At 48.0% G+C, this 27,845-nt stretch overlaps 1 protein-coding gene and 1 non-coding gene across 4 annotated transcripts; one reads left to right on the plus strand and one right to left on the minus strand.

Moving 5' to 3' along the window:
* Positions 1-5,023: 5,023 nt before the first annotated feature.
* PCMTD2 (protein-L-isoaspartate (D-aspartate) O-methyltransferase domain containing 2) lies at positions 5,024-19,807 on the plus strand. 3 transcript variants are annotated; one of them, XM_066234573.1, is made up of 6 exons: positions 5,024-5,345; positions 7,629-7,959; positions 11,467-11,569; positions 12,263-12,434; positions 13,671-13,794; positions 17,109-19,807. In XM_066234573.1, exons 2-6 carry the CDS (start codon positions 7,653-7,655, stop codon positions 17,486-17,488), a joined length of 1,086 nt encoding a protein of 361 aa, XP_066090670.1. In that variant the 5' UTR covers positions 5,024-5,345; positions 7,629-7,652; the 3' UTR covers positions 17,489-19,807. The 3 variants fall into 3 exon arrangements, with proteins under 3 accessions (XP_066090670.1, XP_066090671.1, XP_066090672.1); XM_066234574.1 differs by having other exon boundaries at positions 5,026-5,144; XM_066234575.1 differs by lacking the exon at positions 5,024-5,345 and adding an exon at positions 5,390-6,104.
* Positions 19,808-21,943: 2,136 nt separating this feature from the next.
* TRNAA-GGC (transfer RNA alanine (anticodon GGC)) lies at positions 21,944-22,019 on the minus strand. Its single transcript has one exon. It is a non-coding gene; the product is annotated as a tRNA-Ala (tRNA).
* Between the last annotated feature and the right edge of the window lie 5,826 nt (positions 22,020-27,845).

Below are 27,845 nucleotides of genomic sequence, written 5' to 3' on the forward strand. Positions count from 1 at the left end.
GTACAGTCTCTTTTCACAGAGCTGAGTTTGTGGGGGCTTTCTGGAGTCCAGAACCCCTGAAATGATTTGGGAAATTATGTGTTCATGTGCAGAATGGGATTTTTTTTTCTGGTCCACCGCCCTCTCAACATTCTTGAGCACAGGAGGGAGACTTTTCAGCTCACAGTCCCCAAGTGTCCTGTGACTATAACCCTCAGAGTGACCATGGGACAGTGAACCTGGTTGGCGTGAACTAGGCCCTCAGCAGCAATCTCAGAGCTGCAGTCTGTACCAAATCAGGATGCACCTCCAGACCTGAGACACATGTAGCTACTGGACCGCCCCCAGGCTCTTCTGGGACATGTGGTTGCCCCACCCTCCTCAGCTCAGAGGCCTTGGGAAGCCGCCTTGGTGAAAGGGGGTCATGATATTGGTTTCAGACCTCTAGGCCCACTTCCTGCCCATAGAGCTATGCCTTCAATGCCATCTACCCACAACATCATGCTAGGCATGTCCTGGGGCAGCTTTCAACAGTTTCATGCACCCCTGGGCAGCCAGTAGTGTGGGGGTAGTGGTTGATGCTGCCGCCCTGCATGTTAGAGCCCTGGGCCAGGACTGGTGATCTCTGAACATTGTTTAAACACCTAAAACCTTTAAATGGAATGTTGCACAGAAATACCACTCACCCCAGGTTGAGGGTCAGAGCTGGTGTGGTCTGGGGGAGATGCTCAGTACCTTGGAAGGGTCCAGATGGGCAGTGCCCAGCGGGTCTCTGGTTCTCCCTCATTAGCCAAGTACAAAACCTTGGAGACCCCTTAGGGAGAGCCAGCCACATATGGGATGTATGCTTTGTAGGTGGGGGCATTTGAAAGTGGAGGGCAGAGCAGGAAGTATGTGTGCATGGGCACTTCCAGGTCTGAGGGATGGCACATGGTTTCTGATGCAGAGGCACAGGTGAGAGCTCTCTGTGTTTGAGTCTGGGCCCATCTCATACCTCAGAACCTTCAGCAGATCACGTCCAGCCTCTGTGCCTGTTTCCTTCTCTCTAAAGAGGTCCACAGTACATGCTGCTGAAAGAGGGGAGCCCAGACCTCAGATCACGCACCACCCTGAGTACACCCTTAAACCTGCCATCACTGCCCAACACCTCCCTGTCTGTTCAGCCACCATTTCTAGCTCCGAGATCCACGCCTGGCAAGTTTTTAGCCACTTGATGTTTAACTACCTCTGCCACCCAGGGCTCACCTGTCTGCACCCACAGGTCTAGCTGCCACCCACCTGGTGCCCACAGAATGCATACATCTGCTACTACCACCTCCCTGAGCCATGTCTCGGCCACCAACTGCCGTCAGAGGTTCTGGAGGTCACTCTCCCCCAACTGGCCCCACCTCCCTGAGGCTGCTGTCCACTCAGGTTCCTCCCCTTCTAGGTCACAAGAGATGTGGCTTGTCCCTCAACCTTGGGAACTACATGGTAAGATATGTGGTGTCTGGAGACAGACCTCTGGACCCTAATCTGACAGCATTTCTTTGAAGGACCCTGCATTAGTTGGGTTTCTACAGAGAAACAGAACCAATAAGAGATAGATTAGACATCAGGTAAATTTATTTTAATGAACTGGCTCATGTCATTGTGGGGGCAAAGTCCAAACTCTGTAGGGCAGGCTGGCAGGCTGGAGACCCAGGACTAGTTAACACTGCAGCATGCACCCAAAGGCCATCTGGAGGCTGAGTTCCTACTTGGCTTGTAGAGCCTCAAGTGCTCGGATAAGACTTATCATATCTGGGCACTGTGGCCTAGCCAAGTGGACACATAAAATCAACCATCTCAGACCCCTTCCCTATGCCTGTGGTATACTGGTAACTTTTTATTAAGGTTGTTTGTTTTAAAATGAGACTTTTTTTTTTTTCATTTTTCCAAAGCTGGAAACGGGTAGGCAGTCAGACAGACTCCTGCATGCACCCGACTGGGATCCACCTGGCATGCCCACCAGGGAGCAATGCTTTGCCCCTCTGGGGCGTCGCTCTGTTGCATCCAGAGCCATTCTAGCTCCTGAGGCAGAGGCCACAGAGCCATCCCCAGCGCCCGGGCCATCTTTGCTCCAATGGAGCCTTGGCTGCGGGAGGGGAAGAGAGAGACAGAGAGGAAGGAGAGGGGGAGGGGTGGAGAGGCAAATGGGCGCCTCTCCTGTGTGCTCTGGCCGGGAATCGAACCTGGGACTGCTGCACACCAGGCCGACGCTCTACCGCTGAGCCAACCGGCCAGGGCCTAAAATGAGACTTTTTTATTTTATTTTATGAATCCTTTTACATACACAAATACGAATATTTGAGTTTACCAGTATTTTCAGATTGACACCAGACCTCAGTCACCTGTGTAGCACAAGCAGCAAAGAAGGGCTGACGCAGGTATGAACTGTGGGTAACTCCACCCTCTGACTACAAATGCCTCAAAAAGAGGAAGGAATATTTTTTCCCTTTTCAGAGAACCTGGTTTTGTTTTTTTCCAACACAACAGCTGTGCTGGGGCAACACCTCATGGTGAATTTTGCATCTTGTTATCACTGTGGCCCCCAGCAGCTGGGGTGCTGCCTCTCCTGGCTCATTTCAGGCACCCGTCAGAAGCAGGAGAGAAGGTTCAGGTCCAAGGCCATTGATTTGGGATGCCCCACCCCCATCTGCTTCCCCAGCCAATGATGTTTCATGCATCTGTCGGCAAGAATCTCACTCAGAGAGGCCCAGGACACTGAGAGTGGGCACCCACTTCCTCTGCAAAGGGCAGTGAGGGTGGCCTTGATAGCGCTTCTTGGCTGACATGGGAGGAGCCTCCTGCCTTCCACCCACCATCACCCAGCAAGGCTGCTTAACTCCACTCTACCAGCCAGAGGAGTCCCTGATTTGCAGCCCTGAATCAGCTCAGTCTGAAGTTTAGAAACGAGCTCCTCCTCAAAAACAGGATGCTGTATGTCAAACTCCTAGCTGAGAAAACACATTGTAATTGCAAAAGCAATTCTTGCCCACAGAAGAAACAGTCAGACAGCACTGTGGTAAATAAAACAAGAAATGGTGTCCTTAGCCAGGACTGAGGCACAGTCAAGAAATAAATTGATGTATATATATATCCCCCACATGGCTGTCATTTCCAGTGGCCTTCATACTTCTGTACAGATCTGTATTTCCATCTGGTATCATTTGCTTTCTGCCTGGAAAACTCCCTTTATCATGTCATGTCGTGCATTAAAAAAATTAATATAGCCCTGGCCGGTTGGCTCAACGGTAGAGTGTTGGCCCAGCTCGATTCCCGGCCAGGGCACACAAGAGAATCGCCCATTTGCTTCTCCACCCTTCCCCTTCTCATTTCTTTCTATCTCTCTCTTCCACTCCCACAGCCAAGACTCCATGGGAGCAAAGTTGGCTCAGGTGCTGGGGTTGGCTCCATGGCCTCTGCCTCAGGCGCTAGAATGGCTCCGGTTGCAATGAAGCAACACCCCAGATGGGCAGAGCATTACCCACAGTGGGAATGCCAGGTGGATCCCATTGGGTGCATGTGGGAGTCTGTCTCTCTGCCTCTCCGCTTCTCATTTCAGAAAATACAAAAAATAAACTAACTAACAAATAAATAAATAAATGAAAGTAATAGCTTGTATTTTTTAGAGCAGTTCTTGCTTTACAGAAAAATTGCAGATAGTATAGAGTCTTATTATTAGCATCTTGCATTAGTGTGGTACATTGTTATAATTAATGTACCAAAATTGATACATTTTTAACTAAAGTCCATAGTTTGCTTTCAAGGATTGTGTGTTTGATGTTGTATGTAAAATATCGTTGCCATGCCTAGATTTCCTTCTTCGTTATTTTCTAGAAATTTTATGTGACTATGGTGAGGTTTGTGTCTAAATTCGTTTTTGTGCATGTGGATAGCCAGTTGTCCAAGTACTGATCGTTGAAAAGACTGTCCCTTCTCCACTGTGTTGCCTTTGCTCCTTTGTCACAGACCAGTTGACTGTATTTGTGTGGGTCTATTTCTGGGCCCTCTGTTCTGTTCCATTGCCCTATTAGTTTTTTCTTTCAGTAATAGCACACTGTCTTGATTACGGTGATTTTGTAGTAAGTCTTGAATTGAGTTGTGTCAGTCCTCCAACTTTGTTATCCTTCAATACAATCATTTTGTTGATATTCATAAAATAACTTGCTATGATTTTAATTGGACTGCACTGAATCTATAGACCAAATTGGGAGGAATTGAGAGTATCACTACATTGAGTCTTTCTATTCGTAGACATGGAATATATTTGTCCATTTAGTCTTTGATTTCTTTCGTCAGAATTTTGTTGTTTTTCTCATATAGATTTTGTACTTTTAGATTTATGCCTATTTCTTTTCTTGTGCTAATTAATGTAAATGGCATTGTGTTCTTAATTCTAGTTCCAATTGTTCACTCATTGCTGGTTTAGTCACACACCACATAATTATGTTTTTTGCTCAGTGATGGACTGCACGTGCAATGGTGGTTCCATAAGATTATAATCGAGCTGAAAAATCCCTATTGCCTAGCGACATCATAGCCCATGATTTCAAAGGACTTGCCAAGGATGAGAAGGTTGCAGAAATCACCAAGGCTGTGGCTGAGATGGTGAACAACTCTACTCCGGTGTGGATGAGGTGACACTGAGGAAGGAGCTCCTGGTCCTGCACATCTAAGCTTGAATGTCCCTTCCGTGCCACAGAAGCCACCGCCGCCAGTGGCTATCCCTCACCAGTCGGCCTTGCCTTTCGTGCTCAGAGGGGTCCTAGCTCGCGATGGGGCGCCGAAGCACTAACCCTCCCCCAGCTGCCCTCTGAACCGCCCACCCCCGCAGAGTGCAGCCCCGCAATACTCCTCGGCTCCCCACACCGCGCGCCTCGCTCGCTGTCAGCCCGCGGGCCGCACCTCGTGGGCGGGTCTGTGGGCGTGGCCAGAGTGCGGGGCGGGGCCCTTGCAGGGCTGTTGCCCCTTTGTGCTTCGGCCCGGGCGCAGGCGCACGCGCACTCGCACTCGGTACGTTGCCCGCGCAGGCGCCGTGGGGCGGTGGATGTTTACGGCGGAGGTTGGCGCGGCACAGACGGGCCGCGGACGGGCTAGCAGCGCCCGAGGAGCAGCAGGTCGCGGGCCGGCCGAGCCCCGAGGTAGAACCGCCGCCGCCCTGGGCCCCTCCCTGCTGTCCGCCGGCCCCCGCCCTGGTCCGAGCGCCCGGAGGGGTCCCCGGCGTCCCCGCCCCCACGCCTGTCGTCCCCGCGTCCCGCGTCCCCGCCCCCAGAGCGGCATCACGGCCTCGGGGCGCCGCTGGCCTGCAGCTCCTAGCGGTGACGTCTGCGGCCGGCTATCAGGCAAGTCAGAACCGGCTGTCCCCGCGGCTTTCGCGGGAGCGGACAGGCGCCTACGCCTGGGGTCGCGGAGGGGCCGTCGCGTCGCTCCGTCCGGGAAAGCCGCTCGGCCCGTCCCTGCGTCCGCGCTCTGCTCGCCAGAGCGGCGGAGCCGTGGTGCGGGGTCCAGGACTTCGTGCTCGCGCCGGGACAGCCTCACCCGGAGAGCTTGCAGGGCAGACATCGCCCGTGGCGTGGACGCGCCCTACTGCCCCGGGGCCCCGCCCGGCCGCAGCAGGCGACGTGGGTGCGGGGAAGACCCGGTGTTCCAGACGGGAGGCCCGTGTCTGCCGTTATTCCTCCGCGGGCGGCGTGGCGTGGGGCGGGTGCTGTCTCGCCGTCTCCCGCAGGCGTCACTGTGCGCGCATGCCTCCTGGAAGCGGCGTCCCCGCGCGGTGCGCCCCCCGAGGGCCGGAGCATGCGGGGCGCACTGACGCGGAGTAGCCGGGGCTGTGGCTGGTCCCTGCCGGGCGCGGCTGTTTCAGGATCGCCAGGCACAGCCGGCGCGGCGCCGGGTAAAGCGGTTCGCGTGCCTGTGAGTGGGCGTGGAACCCACCTGGTCCGGCAGACAGCCTTGAGCCCATTGGTGTTTGACGGAGTGACGCGCGATCCCGCGGGGGTCAGCGACGAGCAGCAGGGCGACAAAGTGCGGGGAAAGCGAGGTCGCTGCGGAATGACCGGTGCTCAGCCTACAGGTGGTCCCAGGCACCCTCGCGGCGGAAGGTGGGGTCACCCGTTGTCACTTTGTCACGTGGGATCGCGGCTGCGGGCGTGCTGCGCTTTAGAGATGGTGCCCCTGGAGGCTTGTGCGGGCTGCACTGGTATGCAGAGATGGGCGTCCGCTCCCAGCTTTGTTAGTGCCCGGCGCCCGCTAGGGCCTGCTCCTCCTGCGGCCTCTTGTCCTGCAGCCCAAATGAGGTCGTGACCGGCAGGGGGTGTCTGTGAAAGGCTGTAGCTATTTGTGCTAAAAAAAAAAAAAAAAAAAAAAAAAAAAAAAGTAGCCTTTGCATATGGAATACATTTTAAATTTTTTTTACTTATTGACTTAGAGAAACATGGTTTTGTTGTTGCAGTTATCTATGCATTCGTTAGTTGATTCCTGTATGTGCCCTGACCGGGGATGGAACCCACACCTTGGAGTATCAGGGCTCTCTCTAACCACGTGAGCTACCTGCCAGGGCAAGTGGAATACATTTTCAGGCAGGCAGTTCAAGGAAGTGATAGCCTTCAGTTCAAAATAAAACTGACCCGATCCATAGTCTTTTGGAATGGATGATGGTGTGGACATAGGGCCTCTGGGAGAAAGGCGGCTCTCAGACCCACAACAGACATGTAGTGCCAGGCCTTTTCCAGAACAGACCTTGAAGCAGCTACAGACAGCTCCACTTTTAACTAGTGACCCAAATGTTAAAATGACTGTTCTAGACTAGGGGTGTAGACCTTATCTTCAAAACTGAGCGGCTTATGCAAGATTAAATTTGACCTCATTAGCTTTTATTTCACTAGGGTAAACTGGTTATGGTTCAAAACCTGACAAGGGCTGTGGAAGGAAACGGATGGGGATCTAATAATTGAACTGTCCTAGAGATGTGCAGAGTATAGTATTCAGCTCTGAATTCTAATAGTCCTAACTGGGATTTGAGAGAGTTCCTGCTGAGCTCCCATCTCTATGTAGTGTCCCTGTAGTCTGTGTACTGATAGAGGCCACATGCTCATTTATTATCTTTCCTGGGACAACCTCTCCCACCACTGCTTTGGTCAGTGCCCAGCATTTTCTTATGATTTTCATCCAGAGGATTGTGAGGGGAAAACAAGTATAAACTTTGTAACAAAAAAATTATAATATGTTATTATGGAAGTTGGACTGCAGAAATGTGTCAGTCTTTGTGAGGCCTGGTGTTTTCCTTTCTTCTCCCCAGGAATTGATGAGATGTTTGGTAGAATGGTTTCATTTTATGTGAAGTATAACCATGACTTTGGAAGAGTTACCTACTTTAGGAATTTCAGGTTCATTTGAATTCAGTCGATACTATGAGTCACAAACTGATTCTGGATGGATAGCACCGAGTGTATTTCCTTTTGAATCTGGCATCCTTGTGGATGGGGCGGTTAGGTCTTGACAAAACCGATCCCATCGGAATTATTTTCAGAGTTCAGAATTTGAAGTCGGTATGTACTGAGGACTTCAATTATTCTGCTTTCTTACCTTTACTGTAAATGGCTCTCTGGAACATTTTGTAATTGCAGCGCTGCCCAGGTGTGCTCGTGAAGATGGGAGGTGCCGTGAGTGCTGGCGAGGACAATGATGAGCTGATAGACAATTTGAAGGAAGCACAGTACATCCGGACCGAACTGGTGGAGCAGGCTTTCCGAGCTATTGACCGCGCAGATTATTACCTGGAAGAATTTAAAGAAAATGCTTATAAAGACTTGGCATGGAAGCATGGAAACATCCACCTGTCGGCTCCGTGCATCTACTCGGAGGTGATGGAGGCCCTGGACCTGCAGCCGGGGCTCTCGTTCCTGAACCTGGGCAGTGGCACCGGCTACCTCAGCTCCATGGTGGGGCTCATTCTAGGTAATCTGGAGAGTTTGCAGGAGAAAAGGGGCTGCTGATAGTGTCCAGTGAAAGGACACTTGGCCTTCCTGGTAGTTATTTGGTGTCATTTACCAGTAGCTACCGGGTTGGGTGGTGAAGGGAAGGCCTTAGGGCACTCCTCCTGTTCCTTGTCCCCTCCCATCTGTACCTCCAGCAGGTGTTCAGCACACCTTCCTCCTGTACAGCAGAGCACCTAGACAGTTGTGCACATGTGGACTTTACCTGATTTCTCAACTCGTACAATCCCTCAGCCTGCCTGTCACTGTCTCTAAACTGAGAAGAATTAATTTTAATGTCCCCTGGAAATTAAAGTTCTCTCTAACAGTTTTTATTTGCCTTGTGATTTGCATACTGAAAGAATTAGTACCTGTAAGTTTATTTTCAGGCAAATTCCAGGATGAGAGGAGTTTCACAAATTATGTTATTTGAAGCCATTTAACAACAGTACCAGATAACTGAGGATTAATTTAATTTCTACCGCATATAAAATGTGATAATGGGGGAAAGGCATGTTAACAGCTTCCATGGCTGAAAGCTTTTACGGAAAAGAAAGTGTATGTCATCAGAAACAGCACCAGGTCCTGGGCATCCCGGCCGAGCACCAGCTGCCTTGCTGGGTAAAAAGGGCAAACCTGCCCTCTTCTGGGATGGACGGGGACCCCTGTATTACAGTGAGTTTGAAAAAGAAAGATGTAAGTTGTTTTGAAAGAATTCACATTAGGAAAGATGGGGGAGGAAGGAGGTGAAGCAGGCTGGTTCTGGGGCAGGAGTTGTCATCTGTAGGATTGGTGTGGGCAGCGGGCTGGCAAGTTCATGTGTGAATAGGATACAGGGAGTCTGGTCCCAGTCTCGTCCTCTAGGTGAGAGCTGAGACAGCCACCCAGAAGTTGGTGAGAGCTCTCGGCACAAGTTTGGGATGGTGAGAAGTCTTGCTGGCTTCTGCCTTGGGCTCTTGTGAACTGTCTAAGCTGTCATTTCCTCCTACCCTGCAGCCTGCTGCATTTGTTTTGAACATTGCTGGGTAGGTGCTGGGAGTCTGGTACCTTTTGATGTTGGAGCTGACAGGATTTGCTAAATGTGGAGATTGCCCACAAAGTTTTTGCCTGAAGTGTTTAAACGTTATCAGATCATTTTATAAGACTGACTGTGGGAGAGATCAGGCGACTGGACTTTGCACATCAGTGTTCTTTCTCGTCATTGCCAGAGTTGCTGTAGAGAATCTTAGCAGTAACAGTTGATTTTTGAGTTTCTTTATAAGTTCATATACTTTGCAATTTTGTGAAATTTTGGGACTGTAGTTGCTTTTGAGGAGTCAGAATTGATCTGGATTTTGGACCGTGCTGGGGTCAGCACCCTTACACCCGCATTCAAGGGTCAGCTCATCCTGGGAACTTTGTTAGATGCCGGAAGGAGCGACCTGAGGCAGGAAAGCTGTGCTTTCAGCTGTAATGGACCCGACGTCGTGTTTGGTTGCAGTTGAAGGGTAACTGCAGAGTTTGCTTTCCTGGGGAGACTTCTCAGATCTGCGGGAAGGCCACATGTGTGGATCATTATCTCTGTCCAGATCCTGTGTGTCCCTGGGCCTCCATCTTCAGTTCATTCAGCCTGACCACTGTATCTCGCAAATCTCTCCAGAGGTGAAAACCTTGTTGGTTTTCTGGTGCCTAGAATTGAAGTCTCAAGTCCTTCATCTGACACAGAGGTCCAGCTGCCTTCCTGCCTGACCCTGAACTTGATCCCCTTCCACCACACTCGGTGCTCATTCTGTGGGCTCCTGTCTTTGTGGAGGGCTCTCCTTTCCTGTGGTTCTTGGTGACCTCGCAGAGGTGGTGACTTAGGGTGTGGGGGAGCTGCTCTGCTTGGGGTCCTCCTGGGTCTGGCTTCAGTGCTGTGTCCTCGGACCCATATGTCTTCCCTCCCATTAGTCATCTTATTGGGGGGGGGGGCGAGGATAGGTGTTTTTACCCTTTTTTTGTGTTGATCTACTCAAGAATAGGAACTGCCTCACCTGTGGTGGCTCAGTGGATAAAGCATCAAGCTGGAATGCTGAGGTCGCCAGTTCAAAACCCTGGGCTTACCTGGTCAGGGCACATATGGGAGTTGATGCTTCTAGCTCCTCCTCCTACCCTTCTCTCCACCTCTCTCCCCCTCTCTCCCCCACCTTTCTAAGATGAATAAATAAAGTTAAAAAAAAAAAAAAAAGAAAAGAATAGGAACTATGTTCTATATGTATAATTGGGATTAACTACTTAGGTGCTTTTGATAAAAGGTGAGGGGCTAACGAAAATATGGAGGCAGGATTCCTGGGTCTCTGGTGTCCTGTGTCAGAGAGCAGTGGGGTTTGAAGTCAGTGACTTGTCAGAGTGTCTCAGTGTTGGAATAATTCAGATTTGAGGTAAACAGTGGAAATTTGATTTCTTGGGCAAGGTGCATTCTGATGAGAGGATAATGTCAGTTGTCCCAGGGGAGGACAGGGAAGCTCTGGCCCGCTGTGGGGGCCGCTATGCGAGGAAGGGATAGAAAGACCAGGTGACAAAATGCAGAGATGTGGGTGTATAGATGGTTGCTGATTTCCCAGCATTTATGTCGGAATGTAGGTGTGAGCGTTACACTGTGACTTTAGTAGGTAGATCTGCTACATTAAGTCCTGTGTGCCCTGTTGATTTCCAGAGATTTACATATAAGCAAAAGTAAGTGAGCAGGTGTGAAGTGTGGAGCTTGGAGAATCTGAACCTGTGCATCCGCTTCCTGCGAACACACCCAGAACAAGATGCAGAGTAGTCAGTGCCCTGAGGCCCCACACTCTCCAGAGAGCACAGTGCTCCCCTCTCAGCACAGATGTCATTGCCTGTTCTTGACCTTAGTGTCAACGGACTCCCACACACGGATTCACCTTAGCCATTTGTGTCAATAGTTCTCACCCAGATTTCACCAAGAGGAAGGTTTACACACTGGGAGCATTAGTAACAGAGCACATGATGTCTCTCATAGCAAATTTCCTTGAATATAAAGAAATGTTTCATTATGACTTGGAACTATAATTTTATTTCAATGATGATTTAAACCTCTTTTGTGAGGATTGTTGAAATGCCTGCGTATGAGTGTTTGGCAGAACCTTCTGTGGAAAACAATCCTGTGTCAAGCTGTATTTGCAAATATATGTTTCTTCTTCAATTCATTAGTGAGACCTTGAACTCCTGGTTCAAGGAGTTCTTTACGTTTTTAAATAATTCTTTAGAAACTGGAGAGCTGTGAGGCTCAGGGTTAAGAAACCGGCGAAGTGAGTAACTCACAGAACTGAATGTTTTTGATGTGAGCAGAGGCTGCCCTGCATATATAAGATTAGCTCTGTGATCTGGGCCAGTTTCGTGGTCAGACCAGAAATTCTGTGAGTGCCTGTGAGTGCTCATGCAGAGTGAGGTCCATCGTCCGCACAGGACCAGTCAAGAGCTGTTGTGAAAGGTTTCCTGTTCCGAACCCTCGCAGGTCCCTTTGGGGTGAACCATGGAGTGGAGCTTCACCCCGACGTGATCGAGTATGCGAAGCAGAGACTCGACTTCTTCATCAGGACCAGTGACAGCTTTGACAGGTGAGTTGAGCTGGGTCCTCAGCAGGGCTGTGGGCTGGCATGTGAGCCTTGTGAGATGGGAAGAAGTCTGTCTGTGTGTTCATGTGCCGGCAGACACGGCGGTTGTGTGGCAGGAGATAGGGGTGCGCGGATATGTTTTTAAGGGCTGTAGGTTTGTTAACAGAGACCTGAGTAAAGGTAATTTTTTACCCATATAATAAAGGAGGGAAATAGGATGTTCATTTTGCTCAGTTTTCATGTTTCTGATACACATATTTTATCCCCTAATTCGTTGTAAAACAGTTGTTGCATTTGTCATTAAACAGTGTTTGTAACCAGCTCTTGCCATTTTTAAACAAGGCGTGAAATTTCTTATTTCAGGGATACAATTTTTTAGAAAAATCAAATATGCTTTATTTACTCTCATTTCACTTTTGAAATAGATCTTGAAGAAAACAGTGACTTGTAAAGCAGAGCAGAGGTAATGATGGTAGGAGACTGGATGATTTAAGCTTGGATCAAGCGTACGGAGTTCACTCCATGGTGGTGGTTTGGAATTTCTGGGGTTCTAATATTAGTGGTGTAATCATTTTGAATTTGGCTTCCAGTTCTTGGCTCTCTAGGTTGTATCACATTGCTGTAGGACCCTAAAGTGAAGGTCTGTACCCTGGGGGTAGTGTGGATTTACTATAGAGACACACATCTGACTTTCAGGTTTGACTTCTGTGAGCCTTCCTTTGTTCCTGGTAACTGCCTGGAGATCTCTCCCGACTGTTCTCAGTATGACCGAGTGTACTGCGGGGCTGGTGTGCAGAAGGAGCATGAAGACTACATGAAGAGTCTTCTCAAGGTGGGGGGCATCCTCGTCATGCCGCTGGAAGAGAAGGTCAGACCCCCTTCCTGACTGACATCTTTGCACACGTAGCCATTTGCCAGGGTCTGTTCCAGGAAGTGGACATGTATGTTTCCTTGTAACAACTCCCTGTATTTCACAAATGAGGCAGAAGGCAAGGACAGGTTCTGGTTGTGATGGGCATCATAGAGCCTCACCACACCCATCCCTCACAGCTGTGCTGTGGTGCATGTTGTATCGTTAGGACGATTGTGTGTCAGAATTACTTGAGTAATTCCCTTCTAAGTGTCTTACATCATGACAGTGAGTATTTTACAGGAATCCTTGCTTGGTAGGAATCTTGCCAGAGACTGCTCTTTGGTCATGCATGTTTCTGTGTGTTTTCAGTGTCATTGGGAAGGATATCTCACCATTATAAAGAATTAGGGGGGAAAAATGATAAAAATTAGAAGAGCATTCCTTTTTTTTTTTTTTTTTTTTTTTTTTTGCAATTTTTTGTTATTTTTACTCTTTTATTGATTGTTAGGAGAGAGAGAAAGGGTGGGAGGGAAAGAGAGAGAGAGAGAGGGAGGGAGGCATTAGTTTGTTGTTCCACTTACTTATGCATTCACTGGCTGTCTTCCCTGAGTGGGGATGAAACCCACCACCTTGGCCAATTGGGATGATGCTCCAACTGAGCTGACCAGCCAGGGTGTAATTTTTATTTATTTATTTTTATTTATTTATTTTAAAACTTTTTTTAAAATTATTTTATTTTATTTTATTTATTCATTTTTAGAGAGGAGAGAGAGAGGGAGAGAGACAGAGACAGAGAGAGACAGAGAGAGAGAAGGGGGGAGGAGCTGGAAGCATCAACTCCCATATGTGCCTTGACCAGGCAAGCCCAGGGTTTTGAACCGGCGACCTCAGCATTTCTAGGTCGATGCTTTATTCACTGCGCCACCACAGGTCAGGCCAGGGTGTAATTTTTAAGTGTTTGCATTTAATTTATTTTGTTTGAAAAGTGATCATTCATTGTAGGAAATGAGTGAACTTCAGAAACAACCACTCATAGTCCCCACTCTGAGGGCTGAGTGTGGTCCTCGTGCGTGTCTCTAGTTTGATATCCCTTGTAAAAAAAGCAACTGTTCCTGTTTTAGAACTCACACTGGTTTCCCTAGAAGAGCGTGGGAATAGAATTTCAAGTCACAACGCTCCCATATTTATAGTATTTTTAACCTGCCAGCAGTCACATAGTTTGAGTATTCTCTCGCTCTGTCTTTGGGACAGCTGACGAAGATCACGCGCACGGGCCCTTCTGCGTGGGAGACCAAGAAGATCCTGGCCGTGTCCTTCGCTCCTCTGGTCCAGCCACGCCGGTCGGAGTCGGGGAAGTCCAGACTCGTCCAGCTACGTGAGTACCGAGTCCCACTCATTGTTCAGATGTTTGTCATCTCCTCAGTAGGAACCTTTAATAGTAAAGAGCAATTTTTCACTGCCATAACCTTAAAATTTTCCAAGTCATTTCCAGGCATTTAAAAAATTACAATCTGCTGCCTGACCAGGCGGTGGTGCAGTGGATAGAACATCAGACTGGGATGTGGAGGAGCCAGGTTTGAAACCCCGAGGTCACTGGCTTGAGCGCAGGCTCATCTGGTGTGAGTAGAGCTCACCATATTGAGCCCAAGATCTCTGGCTTGAGCAAGGAGTCACTCACTCTGCTCAAGCCCCCTGGTCAAGGCACATATGAGAAAGCAGTCAATGAACAACTAAGGTGCCACGACGAAGAATTGATGCTTATCTCTCTCCCTTCCTGTCTGTCCCTCTCTCTGTTTCTCTGTCTGTCACAAAAAACAAACAAACAAACAAACAAACAAAAACACACCCTGCCTGACCTGTGGTGGCGCAGTGGATAAAACATTGACCTGGAACCCTGAGGTTGCTGATTTGAAACCCTGGGCCTGCCCGGTCAAGGCACATATGGGATGTGATGCTTCCTGCTTCTCCCCACTTCTCTCTCTCTCTCTCTCTCTCTCTCTCTCTCTCTTTCTCTCTCAAAATGAATAAATAAAACCTAAAATAATAATAAAATAAAGTACAGTCCATTTCCAGCATATTGTGGGTTGTTAGGTTATTGCGGTCTTGTAGCTGTACAGAGAGCTGCTGCTGGTGACGCTGTGGGGAGAAGAGCCCATGGAAGGGAAGTAAACCTGCCTCTGGAGAGAGCGTGTCCCCGGCACCCCTGGCCCTGGCGCTCCTGCAGGTCCATGGTCTCTCTGCTCAGTGAGGGCTGCAGGTTTGTGGTAGAGCCGGCCTTGGCCAGGCCTGTGCCTGTCACGTTGTTGGGGTGGATACCCAGCAGAGAGCTAAGCATTCTGGCAAATGTTTTATAATTTCAACAAAAACGTACATTTCAAGGCGAATTGGAAATGATTTTATTTAAGATAAAACCATTTAGTATGGACTCTGCTTTCTGATCATTTAGAAAATTTGGAAAATGAAAAAAAAGTAGGAAGAATTAAATTACCTTTAATTTCAGTGCCCAAGGAACATATATGGTGATGAATTCTTTCCAGAAGTATTGTTTCGTTTATGAGGCATCATTTATCAAGCAGTGATGCTCTTCTTGGTCTGTACTCTGTGCAAGACACAGGAAGCCAGCATGGCTGTGGGGACATGAGAACAAGCAGCAGGAGACTTTGCTGGGGCACTGAGAGGGGTCAGGCGTGCCAAGGGTGTGATGTCTGTGCTTAGTCCTCAAGGGTGAAAAGGAATTCCCTAAGCAGAGCAGAGGAGGAGGAAGAGATGAGAGCTGGTGACTTATGACTTGCTTACAAGTCCCCAGATGCTCAGAGGAGGCATGTGGGGGACGCTGCATGGGATGCAGGTCAGACTGGAGTTGATCGTGCGGCTGAGGGGAGGTGCCAGGTATTTCACATAAGAGATGTGGCGTGTGTGCATTCAGGAGTACCCCGGGGCCCGGTGGAGGGTCACGTGTTGAATGCATGCTCCCTTAAAGATCCCATCAGAATAACTTAGCAGCCTGACCTGTGGTGGCGCAGTGGATAAAGCGTCTACCTGGAAATGCTGAGGTTGCCGGTTCGAAACCCTGGGCTTGCCTGGTCAAGGCACATATGGGAGTTGATGCTTCCAGCTCCTCCCCCCTTCTCTCTCTGTCTCTCTGTCTCTCCTCTCTAAAGTGAATAAATAAAAATTTTTTAAAAAAATTAAGAAAAAAAAAAAGAATAACTTAGCAAATGTGGCCTGCAGTCGGGAAGGCACCACCTTATAGAGCCTTAGCAGAGAGCTAGGAGGTGAGGGGACAATCGTGGTGTCTAGGAGGCTTTTAGGGGTCTAGCTAAAGACAAGTCTTTTGATGTGAGGGCTTCATCACACCGGACAAGTGTCACGACAGCCTGGCAGGCACCCTGAGATGTGGTTTTTGAGGCCAGGACTTCAGTGTGAATTCTGAGTGTAAATGATCGTGTGACAGTGAAGTGAGCGGTCCAGTTGTTTGTAGCTTTCTCTTCCTAGACTAGTAAAGTCACACGGAGGAAGACAGTGCATCATGAGGTCAGGTGGGTGTAGATGGGGTCAGCTGTCAGAACATGTGGGTGAGGGACAGTGCAGGTGGGAACCCATTGGGAGGCAGTGGGGATTGTCCAGGCTAGAGACAAAGATCGCGAGTAAGACACCAGTCTCTGCAGGAGAGGACTCGGGGCAGGCACAGGGATCCGCTCCAAGGAGGGATGAAGGAGACATGAGTGAGGCTCTGGACCCTGGTCCAGACTGGGTTAGAGCCCTGGGAGCAGCTGGCTGTGTTCTGTTCATTGAAGCTCTGAATAGAGGTCAAAGCACGGAACAAGCATACAGAGAGGAGAGGATAAACATCAGAATCTCAGGAAACACCAGGAGGGCAGGGCAGAGGAGAAGCTACAGGAGACTCAGGCTGGGACGCAAGCTGGGTCAGCCCCCCAGGCTGCCTGTGGGGGAAGTGGGTGCTGGCGGTGTGAGGTCTGAGGGCCTATGAAGGACTCATTTCAGCTGAGCACCAGGGAGTGGCAGGGTGAGCCCTGGAGGCTTTCTTGGAGGAGGAGGACAGTGGAGCAGAGATGGGTTGGAGCTGACAAGAGGGGGAGGTGCTGAGGACTTGAGGCCAAGGGAGCTTCCAGGGCTCCCCCAGACTAGTGTACACATGCAGTTAGTTCTGTGGGGCCCCTTCGGTTTGGGCAATAAATGTTATAGGCTGTGGAAACCCCCAACCCCATACTGTAGTTGTGAGTTTTTTGAGTATTTCGGTGCTGGAGGGGAAATGTGAGGCTGGTTTTGAGTTTCACATATGGAAACACTCTGCCCCAGCTCCTTCCCTGCTGGGGAAAGCCTTTGGGCCACGCGTGCAGGGTCTGCAGTAAACAGTTCTAGCCGCCAGGTTTTAATGTTCTGTGGCGTGCTTTGGAGCTTTTTTCCTCCAAAATGTTGTAGATTTGCTCTTTTCTACTTGAACAACAAAGTAACTATTCTACCTGGAAGGTGCTGTGAGAACGGTAGACAGGAGGGTGTTGGGCGATGCTGGAAACAGAATGTGAGTGACGCAGGGACCACAGTGCCCCAGCGGGCCGTCGGCACGCCCTCTGGAAGGAGCTCTCTGTGCCATGTTTGCCAACTCGTGGTTGTCAGGTTAGGCCTGCTCTGCTGTCGTCAGGCTCTGACCCGTGTCCTTTGCCGCAGCCCCCCTGGCGGTCCGCAGCCTGCAGGACCTGGCACGCATTGCCATCCGTGGCACCATCAAGAAGGTCGTCCACCAGGAGGCGGCAAGCAGGAACGGGAATGGACTGAAGACCACGCCCAAGTTCAAGCGAAGGAGAGTTCGCCGTCGTCGAATGGAAACTATCGTCTTTTTGGACAAAGAGGTCTTTGCCAGTCGGATTTCCAACGCATCGGAGGACAACAGCTGTGAGGGTTTGGAAGAGGAGCCGCAGGAGGAAGAGGAGCAGGTCCCCGTGGAGACGAAGCCTGAGCCCCCGGTGAACTTCCTGCGGGAGAAGGTGCTGAGCCTGCCCCTGCCAGACCCCCTGAAGTACTACCTGCTCTACTATAGGGACAAGTGAGGCCGTGGGCACGCAGGTGCCAGAGAGCGGGGCGCCATCTGCATGTTTTTTCTTCCAGTTTCATCCTGATTACATTCTAGAATTTTCATTAAATGGTAGGATTTCTTTAAATATAGTCTGACAAACGTAAGTACTGGGGAGAATGTGTTCTTGAAAGGGACAGAGTCTCTGAGAGGGAGGTGCTGGCCTCCAGTTCTCCCAACGCCCGAGAGGCTGGTTGTGGGCCCTCCTCACACAGGATGTGTGTCTTCAGTGACAGTGACACTAAGTCAACGCTGGCCTGTGCTGCGTATGAGACGTGAAGAAAGCACAAGCCTGTACCTGTGTAACAGTCTGGGTGTGACACACCTGTGTCCTGCTTTGAAGTTGACATTATCAGCCTCTTAGTTCCTGGCCACGTGTCTCACTAACCCTTCTAGCTTTCCAGATGGGGGAGTATTATTGGAAAGCTCTCCCTTCTAAGTAAGAGAAGTAACTCTCATGGGAGTTGTTAGTTCTGTGAAAGTATCAAACTGCCAGGTGGGTTTTAGGATGTCCGAAAGAATTCCAAGAAATGTTTCCCTGACAGCTTCTGTTACCTTTAAAAGAACCACGTCTGGTAGTTCCTAAGAGAACACCCCCAGAGTGAAAGGAACCGCAAGCTCTCCCTGTGCTGGGGTGACTGTAGCGGGGTGGGGTGGGGGGGTCTGAAAGGGATGCTGGTGTCAGCAGGCTGTCGACTGCGGTGGGTACAGGACTCGACTACAGACAGCCTGTGCTTCTCTGTTAATCATTCGGCTATTTTTCTGTAACCACATTTGAGTACTGATTTATAGACTTTATCTTTTATAACTCTGGAGAAAAAGATTTGTTAGTTTTGTAATTTTTCATAAGAGCAAATACATGTATTTGTCTAGCTCCATCGCATTAGGGCAGCGTCGTTCATGACGACTCCTGACAGATCGCAGGCCCGGGGTGTTCAGAGCTCTCCGTCTGATCAGGTCACGTGCAGGTCCAGAGGGAAAGGGTTCCGCCAGTCTAGTGGCAGACTGCTTTGAAGTTACATTGCTTATTCCAGCATATCGGTCATTTCCACATGTTTTCTTACCCAAAGGAAAGAGTACTATTCAATGTTAAACCCAAACATAGAGTGCTGGCGTAGAATTAATCATCCAGAATTTACGATTAATTTTATCCCCTAGTCTCGTGGGTGTTGCTGAGGTCCAGTGTCTCTGTGGTTTCAACAACTTAACTGAGTTCTATCTTTTTTTGTTTTTGTTTTTTTGATATTTGTGGATTTTTCAATAACCGAGCCCTTTTTATCACAGGATACCGTATGCATGCGTAGCTGGGAAAACATGTATATTGTCCTAGATTTGTAAATTTAAGCTATTGTAAAGAAGGGTGCTTCATATTGGTGTTCACATGTTTTTTAACTCAGAGTCAAGCATCATTCTTTCAGACAGAAAAGCATGATTCACGCTTACTTGCTAACACTTCATAGTTTGACATTATTCTTGTTGATAGATATAAAGGCCTTTGCAATACATGGACGTTTTTGGACATAATCTTAGATAAATGACATCTGTTAAACCTATTATATTATGCAGGTTGACCAAATTTTCTCCTGTGATTGTACATGATTTTCACTTCTTTTCAACTATGTTTGCCTTGTAAAAAGGCAATGCAGAAGACGTGTTTCTCCTTACACATGTTAAACTGTTCCTAACATTTGTACTTACATATTGTTAGTTGTTATTTTTAAACCAGAAGTTGGTTAAAAACTATAAAAATATAATATATATATGAATAGTTTGGTGTATATCTTATAAACATAAAGGGGAATTGTGAATGGTTTTCTCGTGCATAGCACCCTCGTCCCCAGAGTTGAGTGTGATACACTACCTTGTTATCAGACAGGTGAGTCTGTGTTGTCCACGAGCTCCGATTTGTGAACCACATTCTTGATAATTGTTGACTTTTATGTTTTGAGTAGTCTGTATTTTTATATGTGACTTTTGTCTTGAAAGTAGTAAAGCCATATAGATGCACAAAACAAATATCAAACCTATAAATACCAAGTATGTAAAACAACTGTGTACATAAAATACTTTCGCAGGTCTGGAACTCTCAGAGGATTAATGTAAGAAATTTGAAACAGACTTACAGGAGCTGATATACATGAATAAATACAAGGTATCAATAAAGGTGGTTAAGACATTTTAGCTTTCTTAGCATTACTCCTGTTTCCTGTGTGGGGGAGAAATTCTTGACTCCTTTATTTATTTATTTATTTTGTTTTTCAAAAAAGCTTAAAGAATAAACTTTTCTTTCTTAGAATGCGTTTCCTTTCACATTTTGTCACATTGCTTAATTCGGATGTGTACTGTGTCTGTGGTTAGTGTTCTGGCACAATTTTTCCGTATTGTGAACATGTTGAAAGATAACTCGGTAGTGGCAACACATCTGACTGGCAGCACATGGTGAGGATTTGGGTTAAGGATTTAGGGTTGGTTTGTGGTCAGGGGCCAGGGCTGGAGTTTAGGATTAGAATTTTGAGTCAAGTCATGTCTTCAAGTCTTTGAGGTGGTATTGCAACATTTCATTTGAAATTCCAATTTTTCTTATGCATCATTGCTGATTGGTGGACTCTATCTGACAGCTATAACAAAACACCATTGTGGTATATTTGGGTGGTTTCTAAACATAAGAAATTTATCTCTTACAGTTCTGGAGGCTGAAATTCTGAGGTCAGGGGACCAGAATGGGGGGGGGGTGTGTGTCTCCAATGGCTTATGTCTGAATGTATCCTCAAGTAGAGGAAGAAGGGGCTGAGCCTGTGGTGAGGACTCTACCTTGTTGACCTGACCACCTCCCAGAGGCCCCTCTTCTTGACACCATCACACTGGACGTTACAGTCTCAACTTGTGGTTTTGGGGGGGAACACAGAAAGTGAAGCGATCTGGGTACAGTTCAGCTGGGTCTTTCTGGCTCAGTCTCCCCTGAGGTGGGTCTAAGTCATGCTTTTGGCCTGGCTGTGCTTGCACTGAGGCTTGACTGCAGGAGTGTCTGTCTGCTTGCTGCTAGGACTGACCAAAGATGTTATACTGGGCCCTACTTAGTGGCAGCTTCTTGTTCCATAGGCTTAAGGAAGAGTTTGAAGAAATAAAATTTGTGTGGAAAATACAGATGTGGTTACTGCAGTCGTGAGGAGTGGATGGGATGCAGGGTGAAGGCCTCACACCCTGTGTCTGGCCCCAGATTTTGTCCTGGATCCCTGGGGAAGAGGAACACGATTCTTCTTTCCGCTTCTCGGGATTGTCGAGGGCCCGGTGGTTACAGGATGGCCAGCATGTGGGTGGAGGGGCAAGCTGCACATCTGTGACCACCCTAACCAGCTGGCTGGGCTCTGGGGCATGTTTGCGTGAGCTGAGGTAGGAGACCCGCTATGGAATCCGGCACTAATGTCATTCCTTTGTGAGGGCTCCACCTTCTTGAACTAATGACTTCCCAGCAGCCCCAGTTCCTCAGACACCACATGGGGCATTAGCTTTCAACATACGAATTTGGTGGTACTGAGCTATTCAATCCACAGCAGGAAGGGCTTGCTTCCAAGCTGGTTTGTGTGGTTGCCGACAGGATTGCATTTCTCAGGTGATGTCAGGTTGCAGACCTCAGTTTCTCCATAGCGTGGGCTGGGGCCTCCCTAGCCCCCTTTTCTTAGTGGAGCTCACATCCAGAACGGTGCCTTTAGGGGGACATGGGAGAGGGACCAGGTTCCATCACGAGAGTCAGAACCTGCACCAGCCTGGTCCAAACCCAGTCTTTGTCTTGTCTCTTGCAATTATTAATGTATTTTACTTAAGTGTGTCCAGTCCATTGCCAGTCCGTGGCCTAGCTGGGACACCAGGACCGGTCATCCCCAGACTCCACGGAGTCCTCACTGATGGGCGTGGGTGCAGGAGATGAAGACTGAGGGGAGCTGTCCATCGGTTTGGTCTCGGTTCCTTCTCTGTCCCAGGAGATGGAAACCCCAGAACAGTGAGAGGTGAGCCAGCAGGGGGAAGAGGTGCCTGCCTGGGTCATCTGTCTGCTTGTCATTTCCATAATGTAGACTCCATGTTATTACTGTGCATTTTTACTAGGAAATCACCATTCCCTCTAGTTTTCTGGGTTCCCCCCCCCCGGAAGCTAGAAATGGGGAGAGACAGACTCCCACGAGCGCCAGACCAGGATCCACCCGGCACGCCCACCAGGGGCGACGCTCTGCCCACCAGGGGGCGATGCTCTGCCCCCCCGGGGCGTCACTCTGCCATGACCAGAGCCACTCTAGTGCCTGGGGCAGAGGCCAAGGAGCCATCCCCAGCGCCCGGGCCATCTTTGCTCCAATGGAGCCTTGGCTGCGGGAGGGGAAGAGAGAGACAGAGAGGAAGGAGAGGAGGAGGGGTGGAGAAGCAGATGGGCGCTTCTCCTGTGTGCCCTGGCCGGGAATCGAACCCGGGACTTCGGCACGCCAGGCCAACGCTCTACCACTGAGCCAACTGGCCAGGGCCTAGTTTTCTGTTTTGATGCAATAGGTTTCTCTTATTTGACTATCTTTATTTTTACAGAACGGTTACAATTAATGGACAAGTATGGATACATTATTATTAAGTCAAGTCTCAGTTGCTCACATTCAAGGCTTAGTGCTGACACCTCCATCTGAGAGCTCTCAGGGTCCTGACAATCAGGGATCTGGCTAATGCTGACAACTGGGCTGACCGGATACTGCCCTGGGTGGGCTGAGAGAACATGAGCCCAGGGGGAGATAGCAAGCCTGAGAAAGAGTCTGGACACTGTGCCAGCAACAGAGACTTTATCCTCCAGGCAGGCTGGTGTGGGGGTTGGGAGGGAAGCTGTTGGTAGTTATTGTATGTGTTAAGTGACAAGATCAGATCCCTAAATTCGAAAGATCAAGCTGGTCACAGTGTGGAGATTGAACTGGAGGAGAGAAGAGCAGGGATCAGACCAGTGAGAAGACTGGTGAGAGGCTGCAGAGGAGCAGTGGTATGGAGACCAGAGAAAGACTGTGGTCAGTACTGTCCTGAGGACACAGCCAGCACAGGTGCCAGAGTCACTGCCAAGGGGACTTTGGCTCTTTGGACACCAGTAGGAGAGTTCATTCTGCTAAAAGGAGGCTATCAGCTAAATTTTCAATATATCGTCCCTTAGAAGGTGAAGAAAGGACAAAGGGAAAAGGGAGGGAGAGAGTGCTGACTACAAGTTGCATAGGAGCTAACGTGCTCCACATCACTGCATCTCCACAGCCACCTGAGAGGGGGCAGTTCTCCCAGGTGACAGAAGAGGAAACTGAGTTTCTTTGTCTCTGTGTGACGTCACACAGCTGGTAGGTCGGTGGAGCTTGGGAGTCAGCACTGCGCCTGGCTGAGGCGCAAGCAGTCCCCTGGAAGGAAACTGCCACCCTAGACTCCATTCTGTGCAGCTCGGACACTCTTGTCAGATGAGGCCTTGAGGAAAGGCACGTGGGCAGTAGCTGACCAGTGGCATGGAATGAAGAACATCTTAAATGGCTGGAGGACAGGTGGGGTATAGAAGTGGGGAAGCCACTGTTACAGGGATCTGGTGTTGATTGTGCTCCTGTGCTGGGCAAGGCTGCCTCCTCCCTCCTCATCTGTCCCCTCCCCAGATGCATGTCCAAGTCCCATTCCAGCCACTAGCTGTGGTGAGCGAGCATATGGTAAGCAGGATCATTAGGTTATGCGCCAGTTTTTCTCAAATAGAATGACCGAGATTCAACTCAAACCTACAAGACGATTGAATTGCTCTGTTTGTCCAGGATGCTGTGTGTGCCTGGTGTTGTGGGCCATCTTGGTGGAATTATGCCTCAGTTCTGGACTGTGGACTCTGTTAGAATCAGTCTTAAGTTTAATTACCTGTAAAACGGAGATAATAGTTGTTACTGTGTCATCTAGCAAATGGGAGCAAAGGGTCATATGGGGCATGTGATAGGTTTGAAATAGGAATTGTTTCAAAGTGAACTTGTTAGCAGGTCTGGGTTCTCATTTTAATAGAGAGTAGGCAGCGCTCTTAAGGGAGGAAAATGTTGTTTGCTGCCATTTTGTGGGCATTTTGGGAATAACAGCTTAGTGGACATTACTAGGTAAAACTATCCTCCACGGGTAACTAGTGTGTATCTTGAGAAAAAAAACCCTGAGTGAGGGTCTCGGGAAAAGCTCTTCTGCTACCTTGTAGTGTGAACCTTATGAATAACATTTGAGTGATCAACAGAATAAACTTTTTGCTGCCATTAGTTCCCACGTTGGAAATAACACCGGAGTGGAAGTCATGAGGAAAAGCACATCTCTGCTGCCATCTAATGTTTGTCTTCGGAATGAAATCTGGGAGCAAACTGGTTTGGGACTAGTATGCCCAGTACACTTTCTTTTCTTTTTCTTTCTTCCTTTTTCATTTTTATTTTTATTCATTTTAGAGAGGGAAGAGAGAGGGAAAGGGAGAAAGGGGGGAAACAGCAGGAATTATGATCCCACATGTGCCTTGACCAGGCAAGCCCAGGGTTTTGATGGCCAGTGCATTTTCCCCTATAACGGGGGTCAGGAATCTTTTTGGCTGAGAAAGCCATGAACGCCACATATTTTAAAATGTAATTCCGGCCTGACCTGTGGTGGCGCAGTGGATAAAGTGTGAACCTGAAAACGCTGAGGTTGCTGGTTCAAAACCCTGGGCTTGCCTGGTCAAGGCACATATGGGAGTTGATGCTTTCTGCTCCTCCCCCCTTCTCTCTCTCTCTCTCTCCCCTCTCTATAATGAATAAATAAAAAAATCTTTTAAAAAAATGTAATTCCGTGAGAGCCATACAACAACCCATGTACTTTACGCATTATCCAATGAAAATTTGGTGTCGTCCCGGAGGACAGCTGTGATTGGCTCTAGCCACCCGCAAGCATGAACATAAGCGGCAGGAAACGAATGGATTGTAATACATGAGGATGTTTTATATTTTTAACGTTATTATTATTATTATTATTATTATTTTATTTATTCATTTAAGAGGGGGGAGAGAGAGAGGAGAGAGAGAGAAGGGAGGGGAGGAGCTAGAAGCATCAACTCCCATATGTGCCTTGACCAGGCAAGCCCAGGGTTTCGAACCGGCGACCTCAGCATTTCCAGGGCGACGCTTTATCCACTGCACCACCACAAGTCAGGCACGTTATTATTTTTTTTATTAAAGATTTGTCTGTGAGCCAGATGCAGCCATCAAAAGAGCCACATCTGGCTAATGAGCCATAGGTTCCCGACCCCTGCCCTATAACTTGTGCATACTAGGTACCATACGCAGTAAAAATTTTTTGTTACATTTAGAATGAGAAAAATAAAAATTTAAAATAGAGATATGGAAATAACTTCTAGTCTTTTCTACTGGGTGGATATTAAACTATCTCTCACAAATAAATGCATCTTTTCTTTAATAATCTGGTGAAATATTTAAAGAAGCATCATGTCAAAGCTATCCTAACTTTTTCAGCTTCTGGCATTGATGGAAAGGCATTTCTGATCTTTTTTTCATTTCTGATCATTTTGATCTGCCATTCTGAATGTTAGAATGGAAGACAGTAGTTTATTTCAATATAAGTTGACACACTGACCTGGGAATACTGAATTTTAAAGCCACAGTCTGGCTATGGGTCAGCAGAGAGAACTCATCTGCTCAGTATCAGTCATGACTCAGGCTCTAGTGTCTACTCATTACTTTTCTTACAGTGCATTTAACAGGCTCTTATGTGTTTCACAGCCAAAGTAAATTTTCCTGGATTGAAGTAAGCTTAACAATCACAGTTACACTCCAGCACATTTCTTTAGATGCTGGAACTGACTTTATTTATATATTTTTTTCATTTCAGTATTCTGAGTACATCAAGAGGCCAAAACAGCTTCCCAGGGAAGACACATAGTACTTTTCTTAGATTCCTTATAAGCTATCTTTGCAACTGTTTTTGTATCAAATGATGAACAAGTTTTAACTAATTATGTCATTACTTGTAATAAACCTGCCAACTCTAGGTCCACCTTTTTTTTCTTTTTTCTTTTTTGTAAACCTGCCCAAAGAAAATGGCTTCCAGATCATAAGGTTTAGGGCAGCCGTGGCCAAAGGCGCTCAGGCCCTGGCCCATGCACAGCAAGTCACCCTCAATCTGTGCTCCAAACCTGGCTGAGCAAGTGTGTTCTCTCTGCTGTGCATGATCCTCACAAAAGCACAATTTGTTCTCAGGTTTTAGAGATTCTCTTATGTCTGCTGGTCTATTAGAAATTAATCAGCTCAAAATCATCCTTAAGCCAAAGAAGTGTATTCAAATGTTTTAGAGAACATCAGTGTGGCAGTTTAATTTATGCATTTGGAGCTAAGGAGGACAGGGTAGGAAGGTCACAGGAGGGTAGGGGAGAGCAAGGTCAGGATTGGGTTATAAACTAGCTAAGAGTTGGTGTTCTCTCACAGCAGAAGGAGGGGACAGATGCACAGAAACAATGGGCAGAGCTTGGTCCAGGCAAAGATAAGCTTCTTACTATTGAAGTCATATGCCTAGGCCCTAGGGTGTGATTACTCACCTTTACCTGCTCACTTAGGAATTGATGATCAGTGTCTTTTTTGGCCATAACCTTTTTCATTAGTTCTCCGTAAAGATAAAAGTGTTAATATCGTAATAAATTTAAGTGGGTCTGATAGGGAATTGAGGCATCAGGTGAGGTGTCTGAGAATAATTGGTTGTCAAACAGATTGTTTGATTATGGATCTTTATTGCCAGAAAAAAACTCACAAAAAACCTCTTGTGAGTTATAGAGTCTGGAAATTCTTGGAGCTGGTATTGCTTTGTGAGCCAGCATTGTGGAATAATTAGAACCACAGTGATTTAGTGATTCTTCCTGATTTTCCAGTGGTGAAAATTTGGAGACAATAATGCTTCATTTTGGGGGGCTTATAGTTTCCAATTCTATTTTTTTTTTCCAATTCTATTTTTTTTAAGTGAGAGAAAGAGACAGTGAGACAGAGAGAGGGACAGAAAGACAGGCGGGAGAGAGATGAGAAGCATTAATCCTTCATTGTGGCACCTTACTTGTTCATTTGAGTGTTTTCTCGTATGTGCCTTGATTGGGGGGGCAGCTACAGCTGAGCCAGTGACCCCTTGCTCAAGCCAGAGACCTGGGGCTTCAAGACAGCAAACTTTGGGCAAAGCCAGTGACCATGGGGTCATATCTATGAACCCATGTTCGAGCCGGTGACCTTAGGGATTTGAACCTGGGTCCTCTGCATCCTAGGCCAACACTCTATATACTGTGCCACTGCCTGGTAAGCCTTCAGTTGTATTTCAAGAGAAGTCGTGGTCTATGTGGCTCCATTTCAGCTGATGTTTGTCAATGTGAATGTACTTAAACAGCACTGTTTGGAGGAGCGTGGAGGGGGGCAGCCTCTAAACTGTGGGCGAGGTGTGGACTACACAGCCCCTGTGTTGGGCAGGGGGCGCCCAAGCCAGTCTGTCACCCACAAGGCACTTGTGCATTTGTGATATTGTCTTATGGACACCCAGCATAGCTTTGCCTTGTCAGGAAACACACCAGTGATGGAATCTGTTGTTTCTGGTGGTGCTATTTGGCTGAGGCATTTAAAAACTTGAGAGGAAGGGAATTCATCTTGTTTTAAAGTGAGGCTGATTGTTGCAGAAAAAGACAGTAAAAATAGCACAAAAAAAAACTGTGAAAATGAAAGTAGTAGAAGGTTTGTGAAAAGAAAACTAGAGAAAGGAAGTCTTATATATAGTTAAGGTCAATAAGATCTCATTAAATTTAATTAAATAACTGAATGTAAACAAAAAAGTTAGCTGAGCTTTAATTTTTAATTTACTGATTGATTTTAGAGTTACAGAGAAAGTTACTCCCGAATGTCCTTGGGGGACCCCCTTCTTACAGCGCAGGACCCAGAGCAGAGCTGACAAGAGTCCCTCACGCTCTCAGGGAAAGAGGTTTCCTTGCACACAAATGATCCAAAAATGACATGACACCATCCCCATTGTCTCAGGGAGGACTTCTTTTCACACTCCCCAGTCCCAGAGCTGATGTGACAGGACCCCATCTTCTCACAAAGAGGGACCCTTCTGCACTCTCAGGACCCAGGGCCTATGAGACAAGATCCTCTGTTCTCCCTGGTGGGGCCATTTCCCACACTCACAGGAAACAGAACTAATGTGACAGGACTCCCTATTGCATCAAGTGGGACCCCTTTCCACAATGACAGGACCCAGAGGTTACAGGCACAACCCCTTACTCTCACAAGTCAACTCTTCATTTCCTGTGTGAGGGCCCCTACTAC

Source organism: Saccopteryx bilineata, chromosome 6, assembly GCF_036850765.1.
Source record: "Saccopteryx bilineata isolate mSacBil1 chromosome 6, mSacBil1_pri_phased_curated, whole genome shotgun sequence".
Classification (NCBI taxonomy): Eukaryota; Metazoa; Chordata; class Mammalia; order Chiroptera; family Emballonuridae; genus Saccopteryx; species Saccopteryx bilineata.